Source organism: Ornithorhynchus anatinus, chromosome 2, assembly GCF_004115215.2.
Source record: "Ornithorhynchus anatinus isolate Pmale09 chromosome 2, mOrnAna1.pri.v4, whole genome shotgun sequence".
Lineage (NCBI taxonomy): Eukaryota > Metazoa > Chordata > Mammalia > Monotremata > Ornithorhynchidae > Ornithorhynchus > Ornithorhynchus anatinus.
Genome location: NC_041729.1, coordinates 6,281,024 through 6,293,411, shown reverse-complemented (window position 1 = coordinate 6,293,411; position 12,388 = coordinate 6,281,024). Strand labels below are relative to the sequence as shown.

The 12,388-nt window shown below is 53.3% G+C and overlaps 1 protein-coding gene across 1 annotated transcript; it reads right to left on the bottom strand.

The window, feature by feature from the left end:
- Nucleotides 1-3,531: 3,531 nt before the first annotated feature.
- SIRT4 (sirtuin 4) lies at nt 3,532-11,668 on the bottom strand. Its single transcript, XM_007664211.3, has 5 exons — nt 11,581-11,668; nt 9,088-9,636; nt 6,053-6,347; nt 4,378-4,587; nt 3,532-3,610 (listed from the first exon to the last, which is right to left on the bottom strand). Exons 2-4 carry the CDS (start codon nt 9,552-9,554, stop codon nt 4,384-4,386), a joined length of 966 nt encoding a protein of 321 aa, XP_007662401.1. The 5' UTR covers nt 9,555-9,636; nt 11,581-11,668; the 3' UTR covers nt 3,532-3,610; nt 4,378-4,383.
- Nucleotides 11,669-12,388: the final 720 nt, after the last annotated feature.

Here is a 12,388-nt window from a genome sequence, read left to right as displayed (position 1 = left end):
TAGGATGGTGTGTGAGGTGCGAGAAGGCCCATCTGCTGGAAATACCAGGAGGGTTAGGGTTCGTCATTTCTTAGTTCTGGTCGTAGCCGCAGTCAGGAGGGCTCCGCTTGACAACATCAAGTTCTACTAATAATGATGGTATTTGTTAAGCGCTTACTATGTGTCGAGCACTGTTCTAAGCACTGGAGTAGATACAAGCTAATCAGGTTGGACACAGACCCTGTCCCACGTGGGGCTCAGAGTCTCAATCCCCATTTTACAGATGGGGGAACTGAGGCCCAGAGAAGTGAAGTGACTTACCCAGGGACACACAGCAGACACTAACGATGGTATCCGTTAAGCGCTTACTATATGCCGAGCACTGTTTTAAGCGCTGGGGTAGATATCAGGTAATGGGGTTGTCCCACGTGGGGCTCACAGTCTTCATCTCCAATTTACAGATGAGGGAACTGAGGCACCGAGAAGTGAAGTGACTTGCCAAAGTCACCCAGCTGATCAGTGGCGGAGCAGGGATTAGAACCCACAACCTCCGATTCCCAGGCCCGGGCTCCATCCACGAGGCCACGCTGCTTCTCCAGCTAGACCTCAGTGAGTTGGAACCTGTCCGGCCAGTTCTAGAAGCCGTGCGGCCTGGTGGAAAGAGGCTGGGCCTGGGAGTCGGGGGGGACCTGGGTTCTAATTCCGCCCCGCCACTTGCTTGCCGTGTGACCGTGAACAAGTCACTTCATTTCTCTCGGCCTCAGCGTCCTCATCTGTAAAATGGAGATTCAACGCCTGTGGTCCCTTTCCTCTTAGGCTGCGAACCCCGTGTGGGATGGGGACTTCGTCCCATCTGATTATCTTGGCATTTACCCCAGCGCTTAGTACGGTGCTTGGCACAGAGCAAGCACTTACACAAACCACAGGTGGTGGTATTATTTGGCCAACGTGTGGCTGGTTTTCCCCTCCCTCGTTTCCTCAACGAGGCGGCCTTCTTTCTTACGGAACGGTACTGTGGCCTGGGATTCGAGGGTGCTAGATTCTAATCCTGGGTTTTTAAGTACGCATCCTATATACTTTCTCCTCATCTGCAACTTGGGGAGGGGCATAAGATTTGCCAACAAACTCCATCTTGTGTGGGTCACTTTATTAAGTTATATAAAATACTACTCTCGTGATTATTCAGCTTCTTAGACGAAAGAGCCGGTATAAATACAGAATACAGTATGCAAAGTGTACTTCCTGCATGATCTTGTCCTCATTTTCCAAAGAAGATCCTTGTTACCTGCAACCCACTTACAAGTTGGTGATTCTTTCATTTCCCCCGTTGATTATTCGGGAAGTTGGGGCCCAGTAAAATGACCGGCTTGGCAGAAGCAGTAGCCGAACAAGTCATGTTGCTTCGCTGAGCAGAAACAAACGCACTTCAGTGCGCTCTTGGAAATTCGCTCTCCAAAAAGATAAGAGTTTGGAGGCGGTGGTTTCTGTCCGGGCTGGGGAGACGCTCGGGAGGAATCCCGGGATCCGCGACCTTTGGGCATTTGAAATTCACCCCACCCCCAACCCTACGGCGCTTGTGTACATATCAGAAATGATTTACTCCTATTAACGACTCCCCTTCTGGACTCTAAGCTCGTTACGGGCAGGGAACGAGTCTGCTAAATTCTGTTGGAGGGTAGCCTCCCACGCGCTTAGCACAGTGCTCTGTCCACAGTAAGCGCTCAGTAAATGCCATCGATGGATTGACGTGTCACCCGAGTACTCTCGTTCCCTGGCCGGCAACTCAAGCTGAGCGGGGGACCTATTTCTTTCCTCTGTGCCGAAGAAAAGGCGGTTGTTTTCGTCCACGAGAGGTGAGCCCGATGGGGGCTGAGAAGGATGCGTCGATTAATTTTTCGGGTGTTCGAAAGGAGGTCGGTTAAAGATGGGCGGCCGTTTGAGGTTTAACGTCAATTAGCATTCTAGTGTACCACCCGAAAGCGATCCCACAGATTTCCAGCAAGCCCCGCGCAGGCTCCTGTGACCCACCTAAGGGCTCTGGCTGCTCGTTAGGCAGCGTGGCCTCGTGGAAAGAGCACGGACCCGGCAGTCGGAGGACCCGGGTCCTCATCCCGGCTCTGCCGCTGACCCCCGGTGTGACCTCGAGCCAGTAGTCAATTGCTCTGGACCTCAGGTTCCTCAACTGTAAAATGGGGATTCAATCCCTGACGATAATAACTGTGGTACTCGTTAAGCGCTTACTATGTGACAGGCACTGTACTAAACTCTAGGGTGGAGACAACAGATCGGGTTGGACCCAGTCCCTGTCCCACATGATCTTATTCATTCAAACGTATTTATTGAGCGCTTACTGTGTGCAGAGCACTGTACTAAGCGCTTGATCCCCCAACAGTCCCTGCTTTCTCTCCTACTTAGACTGCGAGCCTTCTGTGGGATCTGGTTATCTCATTCATTCATTCATTCAATAGTATTTATTGAGCGCTTACTATGTGCGGAGCACTGGACTAAGCGCTTGGAATGGACAAATCGGCAACAGATAGAGACGGTCCCTGCCCTTTGACGGGCTCACGGTCTAAACGGGGGAGACGGACAGACGAGAACGATGGCAATAAATAGAGTCGAGGGGAAGAGCATCTCATTAAAACAATGGCAAATAAATAGAATCAGGGTGATGTACATCTCATTAAACAAAATAAATAGTGTGATGAAAATATATACAGTATCTCGTATCTACCCCAGTGCGTGGCTCAGTGGAAAGAGCCTGGGCTTCGGAGTCAGAGGTCATGGGTTCGACTCCCGGCTCTGCCACTTGTCATCTGTGAATGTCATCTGTCACACGAGAAGCAGCGTGGCTCATTGGAAAGAGCACGGGCTTTGGAGTCAGGGCTCATGAGTTCGAATCCCAGCTCTGCCACTTGTCAGCTGTGTGACTGTGGGCAAGTCACTTAACTTCTCTGTGCCTCAGTTCCCTCATCTGTAAAATGGGGATTAAGACTGTGAGCCCCACGTGGGACAACCTGATTCCCCTGTGTCTACCCCAGCGCTTAGAACAGTGCTCGGCACATAGTAAGCGCTTAACAAATACCAACATTATTATCTGTGTGACTGTGGGCAAGTTCACTTAACTTCTCCGTGCCTCAGTTACCTTATCTGTAAAATGGGGGGTTAACTGTGAGCCTCACATGGACAACCTGATGACCCTATATCTACCCCAGTGCTTAGAACAGTGCTCTGCACATAGTAAGCGCTTAACAAATACCAACATTATCATTATTATTATTATTGTTACAGTGCTTAGCATACATAGTAAGCGCTTAACACACACCCCAATTCTTCTTATTACTGACTCTTTGGGCGAGGAAGAAAGCGTGTGGTTGAGCTCGGAGAAGCGGCTGTGACTTCCTGTAGCCTCGGCGCGTCTGTTTGTCGTGAGGGGCCCCAGCGTCCGGCCCCCTGACCGGAGACGGGGCCGGTCGGGCCGGAGGAAAGACCGGGGACACGGAGGTGGGCCGGGATGTCGGGGCGGACCACCCGGACCACCAGACCACCAAAAAAAGTGTGACGGTTTATTGCCCCCGGCTGGCGGCGCGGAGACCGTGGCTGAAGTTTCAGAGCGAGGATCACTTGGCATCTGGAAAGAAACCAAACGGGTTGGTTAGCACCGGGCTGATAATCAACATCAGCTATTCTTCAGATCCTGCAGGGAGGCTCAGTGGCAAGAGCCTGGGCTGGGGAGTCAGAGGGCGTGGGTTCAAATCCCGGCTCCGCCACTTGTCAGCTGGGTGACTTTGGGCAAATCTCTTCACTTCCCTGGGCCTCAGTTACCTCATCTGGAAAATGGGGATGAAGACCGTGAGGCCCTCGAGGGACAACTTCATAACCTTGTATCTGCCCCAGTGCTTAGAACAGTGCTTGGCACATAGTAAGCGCTTAACAAACACCATCATTATTATCTTCTGTTGCCCAATTGTCCATTCCAAGCGCTTAGTACAGTGCTCTGCACATAGTAAGCGCTCAATAAATACTACTGAATGAATCTTCTAGGCTGTGAGCCCATTGTTGGGTAGGGATCGTCTCTGTTGCCGAACTGTACTTTCCAAGCGCTGAGTACAGTGCTCTGCACACAGTAGGCGCTCACTAAATGAATGAATCCCGGGTGGAAAATTCTCAAAGCTCCTAAATGCCCGTGGGCCAAAAGTTTGGAATAAGCACTCGCAAATCCCGGGCCTTGTAAATGGAAAGAGCAGCACGACCCAGTGGAAAGAGGTCCCGGAGTCAGACGACCTTCTGAGGCCCAGGCCCGTGCTCTATCCACTACGCCAGGCTGCGAGAATACTAAGTAATACTGATTCCTGCAAGCCGCCCAGCTGGAAGATATTGGGTCTGGGGGAGACTCACCGGTGCCTAGGGTCCGGGGTGGCTTTCCCTGTCCGAGCGGGGCCCGTGAGGCTCCGGTCCCTGAGGGATGATGAGAGGCAGCAGTTCTCCGCAGCGGGAACTGAGTTTCAGAGTCGCCAACTTGTCTGACCGCGTGGGCCCGATGTTTAGGATGGCGATGGGCAGCTTCTTCTCATGGGCAGCGAGAATGAACCTGTACCCGGAATACACCTGCGGGGGACGGGGAGGGGATGCGGAGACGGCCGAATGGAGAACCCACCGCTCCCACCAACTATTTACCCTTCAGCCAAGCAAGAGAAAGCACCCAACCCTACTGGAGAGGACTGCCTTTTCCTCAACCCAACACGCAGGAGCGCTTACAATAGGGCTTTGCGCACAGTAAGCGTTCAATAAATACAGCTGAAGGAGTGAAAGTGCTGTCCTCCTTAGAAGAGTGGTGAGAATCCCGAGCAGCGTGGCCTACTGGGGAGAGTACGGGCCTTGAGGCAGCGGGATCTGGGTTGATGATGCTGCTGATGGTATTTGTTAAGCGCTTGCTACGTGCCAAGCACCGTTCTAAACGCTGGGGGAGAAGCAAGGTGATCAGGTTGTCCCACGTGGGGCTCACGGTCTTCAGCCCCCTTTTACAGATGAGGGAGCCGAGGCACAGAGAAGCGAAGTGGATTGCCCAAGTTCACACAGCAGACGAGTGGCGGAGCCGGGATCAGAACCCACGTCCTCCGACTCCCAAGCCCGGGCTCTTTCCACTGAGCCGTGCTGTTGCTGGTTCTAATCCCACCTCCGATGAGGGATGTGAGGCCCGGGGAAGGGCGACTGTCCCAAGGTCCCAAAAGGGGTCCTCAGGCTGAAGCGTGGGGGGATTCCCACCCTACCCATCCCCCAGATGGCGGGACCCCAATTCTGGCAGCAGGCGAGGGACTAGAAGTTTGCTGTGGGCCGGGAATGCGTCTGTTATGTTCTTATTATCGTTATTAATAATGATAATTACGGTATTTGTTGAGCGCTTACTATGTGCCAGGCACTGTTCGTTATGGTACTTGTTAAGCACCTCCTGTGTGCCAGGCACTGTTCGAAGCACTGGGGGAGATACAGATTTCTCAGGTTGGATACAGTCCCTGTCCCACATGGGCTCACACTCTTAACCCCCATTTTCCAGATGAGGGAACTGAGGCCCAAAGAAGTGGTGGAAGCAGCATGGTGTAGCGGATAGAGCCCGGGCCTGGGAGTCAGAAGGTCATGGGTTCTAATCCCGGCTCCACTACCGGTCTGCTCTGTGACCTTGGGCAAGTCACTTCCCTTCTCCGTGCCTCAGTTACCTCATCTGTAAAATAAGGATTAAGACCGTGAGCCCTATGTGGGACAAGAACTGCGTCCAACACGATTCTGTCGTATCTACCTCAGTGCTTAGAACAGCGCCTGGCACGTAGTAAGCGCTTAATGAATGCCATAATTATTATTATGACGTGATGTGACTTGCCCGAGGTCAGGCAGCGGACGAGTGGCGGATCGGGGATCGGGACCCGGGTCCTCCTGACCCCCAGGCCCGGGCTCTAGCCGCTAGGCCACGCTGCCCTTTCCCGAGCTGCCGGCACAGCGCTCCGCACCCAGTGAGCGCTCGTCGAATGGGACCGGGGGCGGGAGAGGGCGGTTCCCTCGGGCGGGCCGCGGCCGGTACCTGCAGAGACGAGCCGACCACCAGGACGGCGTCCGCTTCCCGCACTCGCTCGTGGACCAGGTCGACTTTGTGGCGCTCCACCGTGTCCCCGAAGAAGACGACGTCGGGCTTCAGGGGGCCGCCGCAGCGGCCGCAAGGCGCCACGCGGAAGCCGCGCACCTCCTCCTCCGCGAGGGGCACGTCGCCGTCGGGGGCCGCCCCGCGGGCCTCGGCCGTCCAGCCGGGGTTCAGGGCCGCCAGTCGCCCCTGCAGCTGCCCCCGGGGGGTCTGCTCGCCACATCCCAGGCACAGCACCCTGAAACGCCCGGCGGGGGGAGATCAGAAACGTCGCCTCAGACGGGGCCAAGATCCGCCTCCTCCTCCCAATTTCCCCATTCATTCGATGGCATCTACTGAGCGCTTAGCGTGTGCGGTGCCCAGTACGAAGCAGCGTGGCGGAGCAGATGGAGCCCGGGCCTGGGAGTCAGAAGGTTATGGGTTCTGATCCCGGCTCCGCGCTTGTGTGACTTTGGGCAACTCACTTCACTTTCTGGGTCTCAGTGACCTCATCTGGAAAATGGGGATTGAGACTGTGAGTCCCACGTGGGACAGGGACTGGGTCCAACCCCATTAGTCTTATCCAACCCAATGCTTAGTAACAGAGCCTGGCACATAGTAAGTTCTTAATAAATGCCATTATTATTATTATTACTAAGCGCTTGGAGGAGGACGATAGAACAAGAAACCGACACTTTCCCTTCCCGTAGCCGTCAACTCCGTTGCTCCACTCCCCGGCCTCCACTTCTCATCCCCTCTGAGCCCCGCTGTCTCTGCTCCTTCTCTCGCAGCTTTAAATAACAATAATAATAATGTTGGTATTTGTTAAGCGCTTACTAAGTGCCGAGCACTGTTCTTAGCGCTGGGGGAGATACAGGGTCATCAGGTTGTCCCACCTGAGGCTCACAGTTAATCCCCCATTTTACAGATGAGGTAACTGAGGCCCAGAGCAGCGAAGTGACTTGCCCACAGTCACACGGCTGAAAAGTGGCAGAGCCGGGAGTCGAACCCATGACCTCTGACTCCGAAGCCCAGGCTCTTTCCACTGAGCCACGCCGCTTTAACTATGCTGCACTGGACCACTGTAATTACCTTCTAGCTGACCTCCCTGCCTCCACCCACTCCCCTCGGCAGCAAGAACATTTTTCCCAGCGCTCTCCTCCTCAGAAGCGTAGGGAAAAAGAGAAAGTAAACTCCTCCCTCGAAGCCCTGTCACCTTCATATCCAAGAAAGCTCTTTAAAGTCCACCACCAGCTCTCTCCCGAACTGTCTCCTTCTCAACTGCCCTGAAAAATAAGGCTCAACAAGTGTCCAACCTGATTACCTTGTATCTATCCCCGTGCTCAGAACGGTGCTCGGCAGAAGGTAATAATAGTAATTATGCTATTTGTTAAGCGCTTACTATGGGCGGAGCACTGTTCTAAGCGCTGGGGTAGATAACAGGGTCATCAGATTGTCCCCCGTGGGGCTCACATTTTTTAACCCCCATTTTTACAGATGAGGTCACTGAGGCCCAGAGAAGTGAAGTGACTTGCCCAAGGTCACACAGGAGACAAGTGGCAGAGCCGGGATTAGAACCCAGGACCTCTGACTCCGAAGCTCGGGTTCTTTCCACTAAGCCAAGCTGCTCCTGTCTCTATATATAGTAAACATTTAACAAGTACACAATTATTATCTTGTCTAACTTTTCTATCGTACTCTGCCAAGCGCTTAGTATAGTGCTCTGCACACAGTAAGCACTCAATAAATACCACTGGTGAATCGACTGACCTCTCCAAGCGTGTACCCATTGCACCCGGCAATCCCCCTGCCCGGAATACCTACCCCAACTTTTCCCATCCCCGCTGGACTCGTGCACGTAGCTTCCAAACTCGATGACCTCCTCCTCCCTGCGTTGAACTTCCCTGCCTGTCCCACCCGCTAAAATTTAAACTCCATGAGGGCAAGCGTTGGGTCTACGAATTCCGTTCTCTCCCGAGTGTCTACGACAGTGCTCAGCACACAGCGAGGGCTCAATCGATCGGTGGAATTTATTGGCCACTTAGAGTATGCACAGCACCATTCTAAGCTTTAGGGAGAGTACAATACAACAATATTGGTAGACACGTTCGACTGTAAGCCCGTCAAAGGGCAGGGACTGTATCTGTTGCCGATTTGTCCATTCCAAGCGCTTAGTACAGTGCTCTGCACATAGTAAGCTCTCAATAAATACTACTGAATGAATGAACGTTCCCCGCCCGCAAAGAACTCTCAATCTAAGAGAAGCAGCATGGCTCAGTGGAAAGAGCCCGGGCTTAGTCAGAGGTCATGGGTTCTAATCCCGGCTCCGCCACCTTTCAGCTGTGTGACTTTGGGCCAGTCGCTTCACTTCTCTGTGCCTCAGTTACCTCACCTGGAAAACGGGGATTAAGGATGGTCACTAGAGATGGTAGAGAAGCCCACCCCAGGACTTATGTCCATATTGGGCAGGGAACGTTTTTCTGCTTATTGTTCTGCTGAACTCTCCCAAGCGCTTAGTACAGTGCTCTGCACACGGTAAGTGCTCAATAAATATGCCTGAATGAATGAATCTGTAGTTTATTGATTTCTATTCTTGTCTGTCTCTAGACTGTCAGCTTGTTGTGGGCAGGGAATGTGTCTGTTTATTTTTCTGTTGTAATAATAATTACGGTATTTGTTAAGCACTTACTGTATGCCAAGCACTGTTCTAAGCGCTACTATACTCTCCCAAGCGCTTAGTACAGGGCTCTGCGCACAGTAAGCACTCAATAAATACGACGGAATGAATCTGTAATTTATTGATTTGTATTCATGTCTGTCTCCCCCTCTAGACTGTCAGCTGGTTGTGGGCAGGGAATGTGGTCATTGTTCTGCTGTCTTCTCCCAAGCGCTCAGTACAGAGCTCTGCCCACAGTAAGCGCTCAATCAATGCGACCGAATGAATGAAACGGGTTACCCCCGCGCTCTGCGTCCTTCCCACCGTTCTGCCCAGCCCGCACCTGTGCATGCAACCGTGCAGTTCCGTGAGGCGCCGATTCCCGGCCTTGGTGTGCAAGGCGTCCACGTTTTGGGTGACCAGCCAGTAGAGCTTCCCCCGCCTCTCCCAGTTGCTGAGGGCCAGGTGGGCCGAGTTGGGCCGGTGGGCGGAGAAGCGGGGCCACCCCACGAAGTTCCTCGCCCAGTAGCGCTGCCGGACGCCGGCGCTGCGGACGAAGTCCGCGTGCTGGATGGGCCTGCGGTCCGTGCGGGCGTACAGCCCCACGCCCTCGGACCGGTAGTCGGGGATGCCCGACTCGGTGGAGACCCCGGCCCCGGTCACCACCAGGAGCTTCCGCGCCAGCGAGATGAAGCGCCGCAACTCCTCCACCGCGCCCGGGTCCGGAGGGGGGCTGGGCGGGACGAAGGCCAGGCCCGGCGGCCGGCTGCCCGACAGACGCGCTGCCTTGAAGACGCGCTCCCCGCTCATCCTGGACCAGGAGAGAGGACGCCGCCGGGTCAGGTCTCTTCACACCGGGGTTCACTCATTCCATCTGTTCACTCAATAATACCTAATAATAATAAGGACAATAGCGGTTTTGCTAAGGCTTACTGTGTGCCAGGCTCGGTACTAAGCCCTGGGATGGATGCAAGCAAATGGGGTTGGACGCAGTCCCTGTCCCAAATGGGGCTCACAGTCTCAATCCCCATTTTCTAGATGAGGGAGCTGAGGCCCAGAGGAGTGAGGTCACTTGCCCAGGGTCACACAGCAGACAAGCTGGAATTAGAACTCATAAGCTTCGGCGTCCCAGACCTGGACTGTATCCACTGGGCCAAGCTGCTTCTTAATTTCCTCAGGTGTAAAAATGAGGACTACTTGTCCCCTAGCTACCTCACAGGATCAACCCGAAGGACTTTGGGATCCCCAGAGAAGCACTCTTACAAAATATGAGAGATAGAAAAGGATTAAGACGAGATCATACGTAAAACCTCGGCAACGGCCTCTCCTCAGTGTGGGAATTTGGCACTGATTCTTTCACCAAAATGGAAATACAGTGACCCCAAGGCTGTCCAGTTAAAATGGAATTTTCTATTCCCAGAAGCTCCCAGTCAATATGTACATATGCCTGGGTTAAAAAGCAACAAAAAGGGGCATTCGAAAGCCCTTTTAAATACGTTTATGGAACCCCCACCATAATTATGACGATGCTACCTGTTAAGCGCTTACTATGTGCCAGGCGCTGTACTAAGCACTGGAGTGGATATCAGCAAATAATAGCGATGGTATTTGTTAAGCGCTTACTATGTGGGACAACCTGATTACCCTGCATTTACCCCAGTGCTTAGAAGAGTTCATTCATTCATTCAATAGTATTTATTGAGCACTTACTATGTGCAGAGACAGTCCCTGCCGTTTGACGGTCTTACAGTCCAATCGGGGGAGATTAGAAGAGTGCTCTGCACATAGTAAGTGCTTAACGAATACCAACATTATTATTATGTGCCATGCACTGTTCTAAGCGCTGGGGTAGATACAAGGTCATCGGGTTGTCCCACTTGGGGCTCACCGTCTTCGTCCCCATTTTACAGAGGAGGAAAGTGAGGCCCAGAGAAGTGAAGTGACTTGTCCAAAGTCACCCAGCGGGCAAGTGGCAGAGTCAGGAGCAGAATCCACGGCCCGTCCTCTAACCCTGGGCCAAGTTGCTGATAAGCCCTCACCATGTGCCGAGCACTGCACTAAGCGCTGGGAAAGATACGAGTTCATCAAAGGGGAGGCGGACCCTTGTTCCCCATGAGGCCCAGCCTACCAAGCAAGCCTACCTACCTACCAAGCCTACCAAGTTCTTGTCTGTCCGTCTCCCCCGATTAGAGCGTGAGCCCGTCAAACGGCAGGGACTGTCTCTATGTGTTGCCGACTTGTTCATTCCAAGCGCTTAGTCCAGTGCTCTGCACATAGTAAGTGCTCAATAAATAGTATTGAAGGAATGAACAAGCAGCGTGGCTCAGTGGAAAGAGCCCAAGCTTGGGAGTCAGAGGTCATGGCTTCGAATCTCTTGCTCTTGTCAGCTGTGTGACTGTGGGCGAGTCACTTCACTTCTCTGGGCCTCAGTTCCCTCATCTGCAAAATGGGGGTGAAGACTGTGAGCTCCACGTGGGACAACCTGATGACCCCGTATCTCCCCCAGCGCTTAGAACAGTGCCCCGCACAGGGTAAGCGCTTAAATACCAACATTATTATTATTTTTAAAATGGAGATTCAGACTGGGAGCCTCACGGGGGACAACCTGATGACCCTGGATCTCCCCCAGCGCTTAGAACAGTGCTCTGCACGTAGTAAGCGCTTAACAAAGACCAACATTATTATGAGAGACAACCAGTCAGCTCTAATGGACAGGGGTACTGCCATGCTTTTCGGATCATCCCTTAGGACTGAGGAGAAGGGCAAACGACAGAATCGTTCTTTTCTGAAAATACGGTTTAAGAAGCGATGGCACCGCTGCATTGGCCAAGCTCACCTTGCACCGCCTCGACCACTACCTCGTCCCCCAGCGGCCTCCGCGGCTGACGGGGCCCCGGGGCATTCTGGGAGTCGTAGTCCCCAACGGCCTCGGGAGAGGAAGTGCTCCCGAGGCCTTCTGGGAGTCGTAGTCCCGAGCGGCCTCGGGAGAGGAGGTGCCCCCGAGGCCTTCTGGGAGTCGTAGTCCCGAGCGGCCTCAGGAGGGGAAGGGCTCCCGAGGCATTATGGGAGTCGTAGTCCCGAGTTGGGGGGGGGCCCTCCGGAGAGGAGGCCGACTGAGGCATTCTGGGAATCGTAGTTCATTCATTCAATAGTATTTATTGAGCGCTTACTATGTGCAGAGCACTGGACTAAGCGCTTGGAATGGACAATTAGGCAACAGATAGAGACCATCCCTGCCCATTGACGGGCTCACAGTCTAATCGGAAATAATAATGTTGGTATTTGTTAAGCACTTACTATTCATTCAATAGTATTTATTGAGCACTTACTATGCGCAGAGCACTGTACTAAGCGCTACTATGTGCAGAGCACTGTTCTAAGCGCTGGGGTAGATAGAGGGTCAACAGGTTGTCCCTCGTGAGGCTCACACTCTTAACCCCCATTTTACAGATGAGGCAACTGAGGCCCAGAGAAGTGAAGTGACTTGCCCACAGTCACCCAGCTGACAAGTGGCAGAGGCCGGATTCGAACCCCTGACCTCTGACTTCCAAGCCCGGGCTCTTTCCACTGAGCCACGCTGCTTCTTGTCACCCTGAAGACTCTGCGGGAAGATCCAAATCCCATGGTTCAGTGGGGGTGGCCTA